This window comes from Hypomesus transpacificus, chromosome 12 (assembly GCF_021917145.1).
Source record: "Hypomesus transpacificus isolate Combined female chromosome 12, fHypTra1, whole genome shotgun sequence".
NCBI lineage: Eukaryota > Metazoa > Chordata > Actinopteri > Osmeriformes > Osmeridae > Hypomesus > Hypomesus transpacificus.
This window is the reverse complement of record NC_061071.1, coordinates 1,767,135-1,783,810: the sequence shown is the minus strand read 5'-3', so window position 1 is coordinate 1,783,810 and position 16,676 is coordinate 1,767,135. Positions and strand designations below refer to the sequence as shown.

The following is a 16,676-nucleotide window of genomic DNA, read 5'->3' as shown; positions in this document are numbered from 1 at the left end:
AACTGACAGTTTATTTTGCCATGCCCCTGGTCACACTTTAATGAATTCACTTATTTAAAGTATATTCACATGTAGACTTACTTCGCGCAACATGACTGTAAATAACTACACACATGTAGACCTAGCCTTCGTGTATCATGAGGGCAATGACTACACACACACTCCACAAACTCTCCATTTGAGCCCACACATTTGACAAGTGCATAAAGCACGCCTACCGACACGTCTGATTGGACCCGAACAGCGAGGGTTCTGACATGAAAGCAACATATCAGCAAGGACGCATCCACTCCACAGCTTTCTAACTAGTTTGTATACATGAGTGAGTATTTGTCAAACATTTACGGTTACGTAAAGACGAAAGGAGAAACCCTAACCCTATCGAAAGAAGAAAGTGTTTTGGTAAGTGTACCGAAATAACCTATTAAGTAATATCTACAATTTATTTGCATGTCTTAGAAATTGTGCAGTGAATGAGTTAGATTCTAATCCATTTTTTTCTATAATTTTCTTGGTTTGTTCCACGTATTTACACATAATTGCAAGTTTGTTTCATATTATATTTCGGTTGCCAAGTCGTTATTGTACTGATTTTGAATGTCCTTTCAACGTAAACCAAATTAGTGTAAAAACGACCCCTACGTATATGTAGCCTTATCCAAACGACGATACAATTGATGAGTTTATTATCACGTCGTGTCCATTCCGTTCCGTTATTGAAAGTGATTCGTAGGCTATCCAAAGGAGTTGAAATTGCATTGCGGTCTGACTTACAGACCAGCAGGTGCATGGCAGAAGTTTCTAAGCTGCGACATATGTGCCTGGTCGATAAAGAACCTGGGTGTCATACTCTAAACTCCCAAGCGCAGCTCCAATACACCACAATGCAAGGATACCCACCACCCAGCTGCAAACTTTTATTAAATGGAGTAGTTATAGCCTATTGCAGGCATCAACCCAGTTTGTGAAGCACTACTCTGATTGGCATGTACATTATTTTAAACCACAAGACACCTGGACTTCATCAGTCACTAACTGTATATGCTGAGGCAAAGTGTTATTACAGCTCTAGGGATGGCAGGCTTAAATTGCTTCTGCCTGGGGCCCCTGCTATCAACGGTTAGCTCCAGCCGTCCAGGTGTACAGGCTTCTCACAGTTACAGTGTTGCGTGCTGATGAATGTACTGTTTGTTTGTGAGTGTTTCAGCTCTGTTGTGAGGCTACTGTTCGGACTGGAGTCCTCCCTCTAGATACACGCACACTCCAAACAAGGAATTACCTGTTCACCTTTTTTTTCTTTGCAAGGTTTTTAGAAATCCTACCAATGCCGTCGAAACAAAACTGCTTAACTGCAGCCAGTTTTGACAACTTGTTTGTTGGAATTCCTGCATCTTTTTCGCTGACCTAGTGCAAGAAAAAACATGTCTTGTGCTCTGGCGTGTCTGTGTACACATCTGTCTATGTCACAGTGTGTGGATGATGGTCACACGTGTGACATCTAGGTCGAGTCATTGCAGAATGTCTAGTGTCACTTCAGCATGATGTTGGACCTGCCACACAAAGGTGCCTAACAGTATAGCTGTTTTTAGATGAAATAACAGCCAAGATAGTTTTAATACATTTTAGAATGAACTGTTTGCTCTGAAACAGCTCAAGTAAGACAGACAGGGGATTCCTGAGCGTCTAGTGAGTCTCTCTATCCTCCTAATTTCTCTCACTCATATTCACAAACCAAGAGTTTGGGTTATAGCATTTAGGACCTTAAAAAGGTGAAAGGATGATTGTGGACGTGCTCTTCTGCTTGTCTCTCTTCCAAGCCTGTGGGAAACATGGTTTCCTAAACCATGCTTTGGAACTGACATGCATAATGGATGCTGGTTGGGTCTGACAAGGGAGAGAGGTCATGGGGAGCAGGTTTGAGCTCTGCCCCCTCTGTGTGCCTTGCAGGTCTCTACAGTACAGTCCAACTCAGGACCCAGCAGAAGTGGCTTTCCACTTGTAGACCCATAGCAGTGATTTACATGGGTATTTAGCAACGACATAGCAAGAAGTTTAAAAGGAACAGTTGCAAGTTTGTTGTTCTCAATCGTAATATCTTTTGAAGGTTGATTTTATGCAAAATAAGGCAAAGACTGTATACTTGGAATGGAAAATCTCACTATCAGAAGAATGAACAGTCTATCCTGTGTGAGAAAGGAAAGTAAAATCAATTCACTCTACAGTTTTCTCAGAGACTTTGGTGTCTTTAGAAATGCAGATCAAAGAAAGGGTTCGAATTAATTTCCACACAGTTTAATTCAGCCCTTGCTTTGAACTGCAGCTTGTCTCCCACAAAGCTCTCCTTAGGACTGTGGGTGCTCTATCTTGGCCTTGTTGATGTGTGGGTGTTTAAAAGTCTGGGCTGTAAGCGGCCAGAGCTTGATATCAAACATCTCCTAATCGTCTAGAGAGAACTCTTGCAGAGGATGTGCTGCGAGATCTACGTCTATCTCATAGTTGGATACTGATCATGTATATTTTGCTCTTACAGTACTTAGACGTGGGAAAACAGAAAGTAACCGCCAACAGATTTATATATAGTTGACCTGGTCTTGAACTGCACTTGAAAAAGGAAAAACCATCACCCTGGGCTCAGATTGTAAGCAGGCGAAAGCAGCGGTTCTCATCCTGTGAATGTGAAAGCTTTGGTTGGTAATCTGTGAGCTTTGTCACAGTCCTGTATAAAGATGAAGGGTCTTGGAAAAAACCTCCCCTTCAAATCCCAATTAGCTCCCTTTGGCCTTTTAACTGTGTCCCAGTGTTGGTGGCGGCAGGAGTGGGATAGACCCAATTTGTGCCCCCCCCACACACACACACACGCACACACACACACTCCAACACACATGCAAGGGAGCCTTGCCAGCCATCCTTCAAAGGGGTTTACCGTTTAAACAAAAACTAGGACCAATAGAAAATAATTGGAAATTATCAATTATTCAACGATCACCTTAAAGCCTTGACCATGTACACTAGTGTCAGTGTAGGTTGTGTCCAATTGCTATCAGGCACATTGTAGTTGTGCACACCGTTAGCTATAGTAGCTAGTATCATGTACAGAAGGCCCTGTAGAGTAGTCCTCTTCAATGTCACTGTGGAACGTCAAAAAGCTGTTTCCATCCCCGTATCAACTCGGTTGGTATGTGGTCAGTGACAACATCCTGTCTAGCCGATAACTTTCCAAGTGAGGGTGGTTATCTATATAGACAGACCCCTTTCTATGCAAGCCATTTCACAGCCAAAGATGGTAAAAACCTTTTTTTTTCTTCAAAATGTTTTGCAAATAGAGTGAATGGTCAGACATCAGTGCATGACGAAGCTTGCACTATGACCTGTATCAGTGCACTGTGTGTATCCTCCTGGCTCTCTCTTTTACACATGTACTGTATATTGACTTAGAATAGATGCAGATTCAACGATTAATTGTGGACTTTTTTCTAAATCTCTAAATCATAAATCTATGATTTGGGTACAGCAGCAAAGCAGTCTAGTGAGCTCAGTGAGTCAGTCCCAGGATCTCTCTGTCTGTCAGTCTAGTGGGCTCAGTGAGTCAGTCCTAGGATCTCTCTGTCTGTCAGCCTAGTGGGCTCAGTGAGTCAGTCCCAGGATCTCTCTGTCTGTCAGCCTAGTGGGCTCAGTGAGTCAGTCCCAGGATCTCTCTGTCTGTCAGTCTAGTGGGCTCAGTGAGTCAGTCCCAGGATCTCTCTGTCTGTCAGTCTAGTGGGCTCAGTGAGTCAGTCCCAGGATCTCTCTGTCTGAAGGGAGGAGTGCCCATTCACAGGCTGTTGTTGACCTGGAGTATCACATTGCGTGGATTGCCTTTCCCACCTGGCAGTGGTGGAGAAGCTGTCCTGATGTAAGAGCAATGTAGGGGAAAGGCCTGTGACATGGTCAATTAGAATTCAAATGGCTTCTACTAAACTGGCTGTAGTTTTTTTTCCTGTGTTTGTTTGCTTTTAACGGGGGTCATGTTTAGTGTCAGGTCCATGTGGATGTCTCTCTCTCTCTACTCAAAGGAATAGTTGGCAGATTTGGACGGAAATGATAGTGTCAGACACCATACAGTTTGACTGTTTTCCTGATCATCTGAGTAGTTACAGTACGAGTCCTACCTCGACGTGTGATTACTGGCAGACGGCCAGAGGAATGGGGAACAGACAGACAGAGGGGAGGAGGGCCAGCGGGGGGGGGGGGGGGGGGGGGGGTGCAAGTGGTTTCTAAGCCGTATCCTCTGTATAGGAAAGGAAGCACAATTGCTCCAAATCTAGTAATTACCTCAGCCATTTCCTGCCACCAGGCATCTATCAACCTGTCTTAAATCTGTCCTGAATAAAATGATTATTTTTTTTATCCTAACGCACACCACTGCAGTTTTAATTTACAAAGGAATGCATCAAGGTAATACAAAGTTGATGACGGATATGTTCATAGCTTTCAGGGCTGGCAGTAGAATTGAAAGAAGAAATGATTGAAGTTTCCATCCCAACTATTTATGGTGAGCATGCTTGGAAATAAATAACAACACGTTGGCACATGCTACTTCTACCACTCCTACAGTTGTATAGACACACTCATCACACAAGGGCTTGCGAAATACCAGATTACCACATTTTGTGCATTCATGAATGAAGTAGAGATCAGGTATTCAATTGGAATTAAGGAAACCCTGGTAATAAGACAACAAATCTTGCAGAAATACACACTTTACTAAGTAAGGTGGGTTGAACAAACCAGTCATCCTAGTCATCCTAGAACTTTTATCAGTATACTGTAGTTCAAGCTGTCATCAAATCAAATCAAATCAAATTTATTTGTATAGCCCTTTTTACACGCAAGCATGTCACAGAGGGCTTCACATGCGCCCATAGAACTGCCCCTCAACCAACCTAAACCCTCAAGGAAGACAAGGAAAAACTCCCAGAAAAACTCCCACCGGGAGAAAAAATGGAAGAAACCTTGGGAGGAGCAATTCAGAGAGGGATCCCCTCCTCCAGAGACGGTTGGTAAGAGAGAGGAGCAGAACACAAGCTAAACATAGTCATACAGTGTCAATGGGTTTTGAAACACCAAAATCCATTGTTCGGCTTTATAGACGTTGGATGGGACCGGGAAACTCGCTGTTGGCCGTCATGGAGACTGGATTCCGGGTGACGACCTGGTTCAGCGTAGGCAGACCGACGACCAAGCAGGTCCTGACAGCTCAAACCCCCCACACCACAGGGAATGTGTGGGGGGGGGACAGAGAGGAGAGCAGGGATTAGAGAATGCCAGGAGCAGCTAACAGTTACAGTCATAATAGAATGAGATCCCCACCGGTCAAGTGTGGACTAGTGCAGCAATTTAACAGAGCAAAAAGGATATTTGATGCAGCCCCACACACCAAAACAACGACAGCCCCCCTCAGTTGGAACATGAAATCTGTTCCAGGGGAAAGAACTCTAAAGTAGGTTATACTTATACGAATAAGGATGAAAACAACCAGTCCCCCGTTGTCTCCAACTAGTAATAAAAACTAACAATTGCTGTTAGTTGTATATTGTAACAATATACAGCAACGGAACTATAATAATAATAATACTAACAATATACAGTAACAGGTTTACTTTATTTGTAACATCTAGCTGGGCAATGTGAACATAAGCTATAATTAAAATTTAAAAGTTACATGTGATACACACATAGGCAAGCACACATCCCAGGTTTACATAGAAAGTACACACATACTTCCCTTTAACAATCATAGAATTGACTAAACAAGAACGTTTTTAATCTAGTTTTAAATGTCGAGACAGTATCAGCTTCCTTAATTGAGATGGGTAATTTCTTCCAAAGAAGAGGTGCTCTATATGAGAACGCCCTACCTCCAGCAGTTTTTTTCTTAACTTTGGGTATTACCAGATAGCCGGCATTTTGAGATCTTAGAGACCTTGCCGGGCAATAGGGTGCAAGGAGACCGGAGAGGTACAGTGGTGCCAATCCATGCAGAGATTTGTAAGTTAGTAGTAGAACTTTGAAATCAGCTCTGGCTTGGATAGGGAGCCAGTGTAAAGAGATAAGAGTCGATGTTATATGATCAAACTTTCTAGTTTTAGTCAATAGTCTAGCAGCAGCATTTTGCACCCGCTGTAAGTTTTTTAGGTAGGTAATTGGGAGGCCAGAGAACAACACATTGCAGTAGTCCAATCGGGACGTAACAAAAGCATGTATTAGTTTTTCAGCATCATCCTTTGAGAGGAATTTTCGTATTTTGGCAATATTACGTAGATGGAAAAATGCTGTTCTGGTGATTTGCTTAGTATGGTACTCAAATGAAAGGTCTGGGTCCATTGTGACTCCCAGATTTTTTACCAGCTGGCTTTGAGATACTTTGACGCCGTCTAAGTCTAAGGTTAGATGGGATAAATTATTTCGGTGTTTTTTCGGGCCAAAAATTTGAACCTCGGTTTTATCCGAATTAAGAAGAAGGAAATTTGCAGTCATCCAAGTTTTCAACCCGGAAACACAGGTTTCCATAGCATGTGGAAATTCTCCCGGCTTTATAGACATGTATAGCTGAGTATCATCTGCATAGCAGTGAAAATCTACCCCAAAACTTCTAATTATGTTTCCTAAAGGCAACATATAGAGTGAAAATAACAGAGGGCCTAAAACTGAACCCTGTGGTACTCCGTATTTTACAATGGAGCTCCTGGATGAGCAACCATCATAGTGGACATATTGTGATCTATCAGATAGATACGATCTGAACCACTGAAGTGAAGTACCAGAAATCCCAACATAGTTCTCCATACGTTCCAGGAGAATCTCATGATCTACAGTGTCAAAAGCTGCACTTAGGTCTAGAAGAACAAGGACAGAGCTAAAGCCCGCGTCAGAGGCTAATAATAGATCATTGACTACCTTGGCTAATGCAGTTTCAGTGCTGTGGTGAAGACGAAATCCAGACTGGAGAGGTTCATAGAGCTGATTTGAGGAGAGGTGCTCAGTGAGCTGTTTTGCCACAGCTTTTTCCAAAATTTTGGAGAGAGATGGCAAATTTGAAATGGGCCTGTAATTGCTAAGACAACCTGGATCCAGGTTTGTTTTTTTAAGAAGGGGCTTGATAATAGCTTGTTTGAAATCGTCAGGGACTTGTCCAGTTACAATAGATTCATTAATAATACTAAGCATGGGTGGTCCAATAATATGGAGAAGTTCCCTACAAAGTTTGGCAGGGAGGGGATCGAGAAGGCAGCTAGTGGGTTTCGAGGAATCTATCAGCTTGATGAATGCTTCCATAGAAATAGGGTTAAAGTGAGTGAGAGTCTCAACATGCAGAATGCTGGGTACATGTCATGTTGTCAGTATACTGTAGTTCAAGCTGTCATGTTGTCAGTATACTGTAGTTCAAGCTGTCATGTTGCATTAAAATGCAAAACCTCATAGAGCCTTAAACTATTCTTTTAAATTTTTTGTTTTGGGTTGCAATCTTAAAGTTACACTATTATACAATAGCTTTCAGGTAAGCTCAGAGGAAGAAGTAAACAACACAGTTTGGTTGTAGTTTCATACGACTAAAAAAGACCCAATAACACGTTTGCCATGTGAAGTGGCATGCTGGTAGACTATTCAGAGGAACAAGGATCCTTCCTTTTGAGGGCTTTTAATTATATAGAGGCAGATGGAAAGATCCAGTTCATGTTGAGAGTTCAATAGGAGACATGATGCTGAATTGTCAAGGCAATACTAGTTCACTTTAGATCCTTTTAGACTAGAATGTACAAGTTGTCACAAGACGTTACATCCTTGTGGTTGGAAACCGTTGAACATCTCAAATGGTATTTGGGACTATTGAAGTATGTACAAACCAAGATTTATAAAGTAGGCAGGTTTATGCGTGACTTTATTTGACCTTTTCACTCATTCCTTTATGATGGCTTCTCTGCTGAGGCATTTTCCATTTATAAGTAAAAACAACATTATTGAATGAAATAGCTTTGTGGGCCACCCCCCCCCCCTTTCCCTTCTTTCTGGGGGCTTTACTCACGGGGTAGTGGTCCTATTCATCAGGGGCAGCAGTATGGAAAGAGAGCAGGTCTAGAGAGGGGCTACCTCCCTATAATATGCTGACCTGCCATTCTGTTCCAGACTGGTACAGTACAACCAGGGTCAGAGCTAAATGGCTTGTCAGCTAATACTAATGTAGGCTCTGTATTTCCTCATTGACGACCCATCCAGAAAACCCAGGGGGCCGGGAGGGTCAAAAGGCCTAGGAGCAAAAATGCCTCTTTACATCCTGGGAAGTGCAAGGTTCAATGTTTCCTAAAAGATAAGTAATGAACCAGGTCTTCTGCTCTATTTGCCTTCCATCAAGCCTGAAGATAAAGCCTACAGAAGTATGTTGCTGGAAGACTAACTAGGGGGTTGACATGACCTTTCTTTAATTAGAGACTAACACAGCATGGCTGAGATGAACAGCTGATCACCAAGGTGGACAAATCAATCTTGTATGTTTAATTTATTCATGTCCCTACCCTACTGGGGTTGTATCTGGTGTGCTGTTGAATATGTGAGTTAAAGATCAAGTTATTTCCCTCTCTCTTGACAGCTTGCTGGATGTTTTTTTCTGAAGACGCTGCTGGCCAATCGGACACCTGCATGTGGAGGGTCTCAACCAACCATGGAGGCCTGGCCAACAGTGGCCCGGGTCCTGCTGCTGGCACTCCTCGCTGATTGGCCAAAAATTGCCCAATCACGTGATTTTACAGTGAAAGACATCATCCTGCTCCATCCATCATGTACAGTATATTGCATAACTTCCATACTGTATTTATATTTATGTTATAATGCCCAAGTTCCTCTCAATAAAACATGCAAAGGCACCCCATTCATTCATCATTACTAGGGGGCACTTGTCCACAACAGCATCATCCAGCCACAGCACACAGTGGCAAAATACTGGGTCATAGTTTGTTTGTCCGAGGGGTTCAAATGGAAACTTCCCAAGTCTGTCTTGCATAAAGCGCAAGTGAGAGCAGTGGAGCCTAATTGCAGAGTGTTGTCAATTACATCCATCCCTCAAAGGTCATAGCCACAGTGAGAATGGTCCTGAATCACACTATTGTCTTTTAATTCTGTCTGTATTGAGGATAGTATACTATGTCTGCCAGAGTACATGAGACCGCTCTCTGGCCCTCCGCCTCTTGGCTCGAGCCAGTCTGATAAAGCTGGCATGGCGGCGTGTGAGAGGTATGTAAATCCACAGATTAAGGGCTAAAACAACCTGACACTCGCTCAGAGACAAGCATGTAGGAGGGTGGCCATCGCACTAATAGCCCCCTTCCCCCAACAGGCCCCTGCAGTCACATATGAAATCTCAAAGGTCTTTTACTTAGACTTTATTAAGCCCAATCTGCCTCTAACATCAGGAGAGTCAGAGGAATCGCTAGGATCAGGTTCACAGCTCTGGATTTCATAGGGATGGAGGGGGGGGGGGGGGTGGAATTCTTCTAGAAGTGTGCGTACATTTGGGCCCCAGGCTAACCATATACGGGGTATAGGGTGACCTTCGCTGGGGCTTGGATATGGAGGATTAGTAGAGAGGCAAGGAGGGCTGGGTGGGGGGGGGGGGGGGGGGGGGGTAACAGTGAGGAGGAGGGAGAGGTGGTGGTCATGACTGCTCTGTGCCCCACATGAGTGACAGGATTTGTTCTGTGAGTGAAGTTTGTGTGACCCCCAGACCTATAGCTGTTGTGGATGGAGAAGCCTGTTCCTGTTCATGTAATGGCTGCCAATGGGAACAGCAAACAGACCACCGCTGATTACAACAGATGGTTTTTCTAAAGAGTTTTAGGACGATGTAGACAGCGGAATTGATTGTTTGATACTGTGTGCAAACAACGCGTCTTCAAAAAATATTTTATGTAAGTGGATGGTGTTCTCTGTCTTTATTTGTATCCCCATTGAATGAATGACGTGTCAATTGTTTTTGATGCGTTGACAGTTTTATGTGCCATAGTTTGGGTTTTGGACCGTACAGCTAATTAGATGGATGTAGGACATGGGGTTGAGTTACACTTCTCATTTATTTAGCGGACACTTTTATCTGAAGTGGCGTACAACTGATTACATGTAGTTCAAGCCATTGTTATTCCATGTTGTGCAAACTGAAAAAGTTCTTATTTTCTCTGCATAGCAACACCTCATCCTGGTGGATTCAAATGCTTCACTTGCAAAGACTCTGCAGATAACTATGAGTGTAACCGCTGGGCACCAGACATGTACTGTCCTCGAGGTAAGGCCCACAGTCAGCCTGTTTTGTACCTGTACACCCTCCTCCAGACCACAACTAGAAATGACCCGACTCCTCACCTTCGATCCATCCAACAAATCACAAGATTAGGTCAGAAACTTGAATTCACAGATTGTATGAATGATTATGCCTTCTTGCTTCTGGTAGTTGACCATGCATCCAAATCAGTGTCCGTTCAGTATCAGATTCAAACTTAGTTCCAGGTATCTGGAAAGCAATGAGGCACTGTTTCTTCTATTCTTACTTTCAACCCAGCCAATTCAGTGAAACTCCCTCATTCCTTGTTAGACTTAAAGACCTGGTTAAAGTCATACAAAAAGAACACTGTCTTTGACAGAAACACGGTACTGCTACACCCTCCACATGATGGACGTCCAGGGGGACAGCGTGTCGGTGACCAAGCGCTGTGTGGCTCTGGAGGACTGTCTGTCCACCGGCTGCACAGACGCCAACAACGACGGCTACCAGGTGAGAAACTACACCTACCACTCATAAAGAGACACACATGCTTTGAGTGAGAGAACTTCCAACTGAAATATTTACAGCTAACCACCATATAGTTTATTAAACCTACTGTCATTGCAGGGTTTTTAAAAGCTTTCTGTGCCGGTGGGGTTACATTATTAGACAAGGACAGAAAGCGAGTTACTGACTTGGATGCTGGTTTTAGGTCTGCATCTCTTGTTGCGAAGGAAACATTTGTAACCTGCAGTTGCCAAGAAACAAGACGGGTGCAGTATTCTCCACCACCTCCCCGCTCCGAAGCGCCACCCTGCAGCTCACCAGCACCTGGCTGCTCACTGGCTCTGTCATTGCAAACCTCCTAAGCATTACACTAGCCAGCCACACATGACAATGCAAAGGCTTCAACGGTAGCCATGAGCCTAGCAGGAAATGTGGGTGTATGTAGAGGTCTGAGATCTCCTATTATTGTCTCTTGTGTTGTGTAATTTATTTAATGTTTACTGTACCAGAGCAGTATTAATTCATAGAACCACACATATAGGATGTCATTGTTCATTTGTTTTTCTACCCATCATGTTAAACTTTTTTTTAGAGTTTACTAGGCTATTGGCAAAGAATGAGAATATAGTACCAGTAAATACCACATAGCTGAATGTTAATTAGGTTAGCAAAAACACAATTCAAACTTAAAGGGACATCAGTGAGTAAGGAAATGTTTTCATACTTGCGTGCTCTATCCTAACTATGTGCATAAATGAAAGTTGGGGATTGGATTCCATCTTGAAATTTGATGTTCACATGTCTACTGTTATAATAATTTTTTGTACTCTCTAGCGTGTACATAGAAAGTATTTATTTTTATATGAATTTTGTGGATACAATTTGTTACTTTGAACTATTATATAGGTTGTATAATTAATGTTTTTTGATGAAGTAGTATGAGAGAACAAAAACTAGTTTGTGTACAGAGACTAAGACTTTTCTTTTCCTGTTTTGTCCAATTAAAACATTGGCTGGCACTTTGTTTGAATGCCTACACAGTACTGTATGTCTAGTTTTCAAAATGGCCTGTGTGCTGGTGAACTGATATGCAAAAGTGAATATGAGAAAGAAAGAGAACAAATAAACAAAACCATGCTCAGCTCAGCTCTGACCCATTGGGCCCAGGGGTTGTGAGCTTGGGCATTAATGCAGGACGTGGGAGTAAGAAAACACACTTCTTCCTCCTTCTATTCCAAGCAGTAAAAAGATTATGCCTTTCAAGGGCTTTAAATCCTGGATGTGTAATATGAAGTCCTTGAGAAGGGGATTATTCTTGTTTAGCAGGGTGTTAATTTATCTATCTGGCCAAGACTTTCTGAAAGTCTGAGAAGTATTCTCAGATAAGATCCCACCATCCATGCCTCTTTTGACCACCTGCTGGAAAATAAAACATTTATTTTCTGCTATTCTCTTGTTAAAAAAAAAAAAAAAAAAAACTTGTAACCAGATAAGAAAATGACAAACTTTGGTCCACCACACCAAATTCTTATTTATTTCAATTTTAGGGACATTTGTAAAGAATCCATATTACAACTCAAATAACACTCCTCGAAGTCTGACACTTGCAGAAACATTTTAGCCTCCAATTTAATCTTAAAATCTCAATCTGGATTACCCATATTGTTGTTTTAATATTAGCCTCACAAACAGGTTCTCATATATCTTGTGTAATTTCATTAAATTACTCCAGTGAAAAGATTTTCAGGATTACAGGATTATCCAAAGATGTATACAAATTCAAGTTGTGTATATTACTGTGTGCGACAATGCACTTATTGTAGTCTGTGCCAGGTTTATAGAGTAAAATAATCCTGAGAACTACCACAGCTCTACATACCAACTGTGAACAGGTCCTCATGTCATTCCTAACACTGACACTATTTTCCTCCATTCCATTCTGGCACAAGTAGACAATGCTGCTGAAAAAGTGCATCACAGCAACAGGTCATATCTCTGGACATAGTGTTAGTGAAATGTGAAAAATCCATGATCATGATGAACTCGCATACAAGTGTTGGCTCTTACTGAAAGTAGCCTGGTGTTTATCAAATGTAGTTCAATGGATTATTCTCATTTGTTAACCATAGCTGCCAAAGGAAACTTCATCAATCAAGTGTTAATGACATCACATGAGTCAACATAGTACCCCACCTTACCTGCTACTTAGTACATAGTTGAGTAACACATATTTCGTGATGCCTTAGTTGTATATAGTATTATATATCGACAACCTTTGGGCACCCTAAAAGACACTTACTGTGCATGTGTCGTCAATGCAACAGGTAGGTGGGTTTCTGTTCCAGACTTGTCCTAGGTGCACAAGGACAGTCTTTGTACTCTCATATATGGATTTGCAATTAAAAAGAAGCTAGTTTCCAGTTCCCAGTCCATGAGTGTGACCTTGCAGCCTCTCCATAACATGACTATTGGTAGGTGCGTTAGTAAAAACAGTTCCTACAAACACGGGAGTTCCTCTCAGGACGTGGTTGATGACTTTGCAGGAGCCCTGGTTCTCAATATTGAAGCCCAGGTGGACCCACTGCTCCTCTGATGCCAGGATGGCGTGGCTGGACTGAGATCCAAAAAACTGTGAAGGGGAAAAGGGACAGGGACGCTTTACTGATCACCCCAGGTGGCCTTGGAGCCTGAAGATAGCACAATGAGGACGTGGGAGTCAGGTGGCTGAGCGGTTAGGGAATAGGGCTAGTAATCTGAAGCTTGCCAGTTCGATTCCCGGCCGTGCTAAATGACGTTGTGTCCTTGGGCAAGGCACTTCACCCTACTTGCCTCAGGGGAATGTCCCTGTACTTACTGTAAGTCACTCTGGATAAGAGCATCTGCTAAATAACTAAATGCACAATGATCACTAGGTCTGTACCTAACATGATGCAGAGCGACAGGTAAAACGGGATAGGCAAGAATGAAAGACCAAACACCATCTAGATACTCACAGCTTCTCCGGATGAGGGGTTGATGAAGTCAGCCCAGAACCCTGCGGTCCACAGGGTGAAGCACATCTCCTTAGCACCACTGACAAACTGTCACAAGTCATATAAGTACGAGTCAGAATTGAGAACTGGAGATAACTCGGTGAGAAAACTGTTCTGGCGCTAGTACTCACTTTTTGCAACATCTGCTTGTCTGCGTCTGTTTCCTCACACGGCGTGTCTCGGTGAGTCACAGTCACCACGGTTATAGTACTGGCGGGGGCCGCTGGGAAATATGACTCAAAGTCTGACATGTGAAAAGAGAAGAGTTGCAAACGTAGTTGTCGTTACACCAGCTCATTGGTAGCCTTACTGGACATTGACACAAAAATTTACTGACTACTGATTATTTTATGAGAGGAGCATTTCATGAGTGTGATGGTTTGCACAGGCTCTTGTCACCCTCTAGTGGACACAAAATATAAAACATTCTGTATTCAAATGTATTTAGCAAAAGGAGAATACAACTTTTGGATAAGTTAGCATTAAGCACCTTTCTTTAGCAGTTGTGGACAGGATTGTATTGAGCAGTCCACGTTTGAATGATCAAAATACTGCTCCGCCTTGCGAACTCTCGCTGCTAATATGTGACCCCCTTTAACCTGAAAGAAAACAACAACTGTGAGTGTTCAACAAATACACTGTTGAAGTACCTGTAACAATACTTAAATGCAATGTTATTTCAAGGATTAGATTTTTTTTTTAATCTACCTGATTACTGATGATCTGAGCCAGGACAAACTCATGCCTCTCAGAGCTGATGGGGGTAGTGAGGACGTCGGGGACTGTCCTGTGGACTGGGCCTCTCTGCTGGTCCGCAGTACCCTCCAGGTGACAGTCGAAGCCCACATTGCCTGGCAGCTGGAATCGTTGGTCCTGAGGGCCAAAGGGCCCCATGCTTTCATCAGGCCACACGGTTCTAGTCCCTAGGGAGGCCAACATTTACATTGACAACGAGTTGAAGTATCATTTTGGCAAGCTAAAAGATGAATATGTGGAAGAGAACGCCTAAGTTATAATATGACATTACAACACACACCTAGAATTAATAACTGCCGTTCGTTTGAAACATTCCTTACAACATTGATCTGGATCTGCCATTTGAAGAATATAGCAGCTGAAGTACCTGAGTCTGTGTGTGATACAGCTACGTAGGGCTCGTCAGAGCTCGTAGCAGAAAACGTTCTGATCCGTGCGACCCGGAAGGTTGTCAGTGCCTGGCGTCCAGCAGAGTGAGACAGGACCTGCCTGGCTCGCCCACAGATCACCTGCATAGGGACAGCTGCCTTTAGGTACCAGAACCACCTGGATCCTGCAACCACATCCTGTGTGATGATGTCAAGTATACTCTTTTACTTACACTAGTCATCCTGATCCCAGCGCTTTAATCCTTAAAAGACCTGAGAAACACAGTTACACAGTACAGCTGTGGTGATGCTGTGTATGAGCCTTGCAAAAAAAATTTTATTTTTGCCTACTCTTTTTAACTACGAGGAACTGAAAGAGAATATGATAAAAACCTAAACAGCGTTAGGCTTATTTTTCAGATGATATAACTCGCCATCTGGTTAGCTAAGCTACATGTTACGTTACAGTCAGTCAGTTGGCCTGGACATTTGAAAAATTAGAAGTTTCAAAACATTTGCATGTAGCACCATCGAAATAGTACAAGATTTGCAGTTACAATATTTGAATAACGTTGGTTGTCTTGACGCAGGAGACAAGCATATAACACATAACGTCTGCTAGAGTAGGCTATTTATCTACCCAGGCTGATCAACAGCAAGCTAACAGCTGACAGCTAGCTAGCAAACCAAACTAGCTTGTTTGTGTTTTGATTTGTCACTTTCACTACTGTATGTGAGTAGTCATGGGTAACATTTTAAAAGACCAAAAAGCATTCGACCACGACACAATCCCAGTTATTTGTTTTAATTGTGCCATGACATTTCTTTTTCCAAAATGCATTTTCTATAAAAGAACATTTTGTTCTTACCTAACAGCTCTCCACTTGCACGTCCACACCACACACCCGTCACCCATATGCGCGTTCTCAACATGACGATATGCAACGAGGGACAAACCGTACTGTCTCATGAACTCTGTCTATTATCCTACGCCGCTAAATGTCAGTATATCCCCAGAAATAGAATTGCACTTCTCAAACGACGATAGGATAAGCTAATAGTTAACGTCGCCTACTTTCAAAGTGAGATCATCTTAAAAATAAATATTTATTTTTCAGCTACACTTAACATTTGAAACATGAATTTAGTGTAGACAACAAATTCTTTGTTTTTTGTTTGTTAACCCCTGAGATTCAACAGCTATTTAAGATCCCTTGATTAATGCAAATTACTGCATATTTAATTAACAAAGCATCTTCAGGAAATCCTCTTAGCCCTCATCCATACCCCACTGGGCTAATCAATCTTGACCTATTATGCAAATCAGCATTCATTGGAGCTTATAATAGACCACGATTCATTCTTTAAACAATGTCTGTAGATGGAGCAGTAGCATGTCATATTGCAAACAACCATTGCCTTTAGTTTCTATGAGGCTTTAGCATATTTAATTGGAGAATCGACTCAAGTGAGTCTGAAGGCAATGCTGATGACACCGGTGAGGAGCGCAGGTCAGTAAGGACAAGGGCAAACACTCTTCTGAGGTAAACACCCCTCCACAAGCCTGTTCTCTGGTTATAACATGCTGAGTGACACTCTCTCTGAGTAGAACCGAAATGGAGGCGACACATCATTCAATCATTCTTCTTCTTTTCAGCCTGGATCCTTTCACTGTGCCTCTCAGCATCCACTAGCTTTAAGAACAATTGCAGTAGGCCACTCAGCAAG

The 16,676-nt window shown here is 42.5% G+C and overlaps 2 protein-coding genes across 4 annotated transcripts; one reads left to right on the top strand and one right to left on the bottom strand.

Moving 5' to 3' along the window:
- Window positions 1-221: 221 nt before the first annotated feature.
- LOC124474837 (ly6/PLAUR domain-containing protein 6-like) lies at window positions 222-12,274 on the top strand. 2 transcript variants are annotated; one of them, XM_047031289.1, is made up of 5 exons: window positions 222-402; window positions 8,624-8,813; window positions 10,211-10,309; window positions 10,665-10,795; window positions 10,998-12,274. In XM_047031289.1, the coding sequence occupies exons 1-5, from the start codon at window positions 319-321 to the stop codon at window positions 11,178-11,180; spliced, it is 687 nt and encodes a 228-aa protein (XP_046887245.1). In that variant the 5' UTR covers window positions 222-318; the 3' UTR covers window positions 11,181-12,274. The 2 variants fall into 2 exon arrangements, with proteins under 2 accessions (XP_046887245.1, XP_046887246.1); XM_047031290.1 differs by lacking the exon at window positions 222-402 and adding an exon at window positions 7,420-8,505.
- Window positions 12,275-12,305: 31 nt separating this feature from the next.
- Window positions 12,306-15,887, bottom strand: LOC124474836 (methylmalonic aciduria and homocystinuria type D homolog, mitochondrial-like). 2 transcript variants are annotated; one of them, XM_047031287.1, is made up of 8 exons: window positions 15,818-15,887; window positions 15,182-15,221; window positions 14,948-15,089; window positions 14,533-14,747; window positions 14,315-14,423; window positions 13,956-14,068; window positions 13,786-13,872; window positions 12,306-13,421 (listed from the first exon to the last, which is right to left on the bottom strand). In XM_047031287.1, exons 2-8 carry the CDS (start codon window positions 15,188-15,190, stop codon window positions 13,203-13,205), a joined length of 894 nt encoding a protein of 297 aa, XP_046887243.1. In that variant the 5' UTR covers window positions 15,191-15,221; window positions 15,818-15,887; the 3' UTR covers window positions 12,306-13,202. The 2 variants fall into 2 exon arrangements, with proteins under 2 accessions (XP_046887243.1, XP_046887244.1); XM_047031288.1 differs by lacking the exon at window positions 15,182-15,221 and having other exon boundaries at window positions 14,948-15,146; window positions 15,818-15,871.
- Between the last annotated feature and the right edge of the window lie 789 nt (window positions 15,888-16,676).

Bases quoted from the DNA above. Each gene is read 5' to 3' on its own strand.
- LOC124474836 (XM_047031287.1), bottom strand. The intron at 14,748-14,947 runs GTACTTCAGCTG...TGGCCTCCCTAG, and splicing joins TGTATCACACACAGACTCAG to GGACTAGAACCGTGTGGCCT. The intron at 13,873-13,955 runs GTGAGTACTAGC...GACTTGTGACAG, and splicing joins ACAAGCAGATGTTGCAAAAA to TTTGTCAGTGGTGCTAAGGA.
- LOC124474837 (XM_047031289.1), top strand. From the start codon at position 319: ATGAGTGAGTATTTGTCAAACATTTACGGTTACGTAAAGACGAAAGGA. The intron at 403-8,623 runs GTAAGTGTACCG...CTCTCTTGACAG, and splicing joins CGAAAGAAGAAAGTGTTTTG to CTTGCTGGATGTTTTTTTCT. The intron at 8,814-10,210 runs GTACAGTATATT...TTCTCTGCATAG, and splicing joins CATCCTGCTCCATCCATCAT to CAACACCTCATCCTGGTGGA.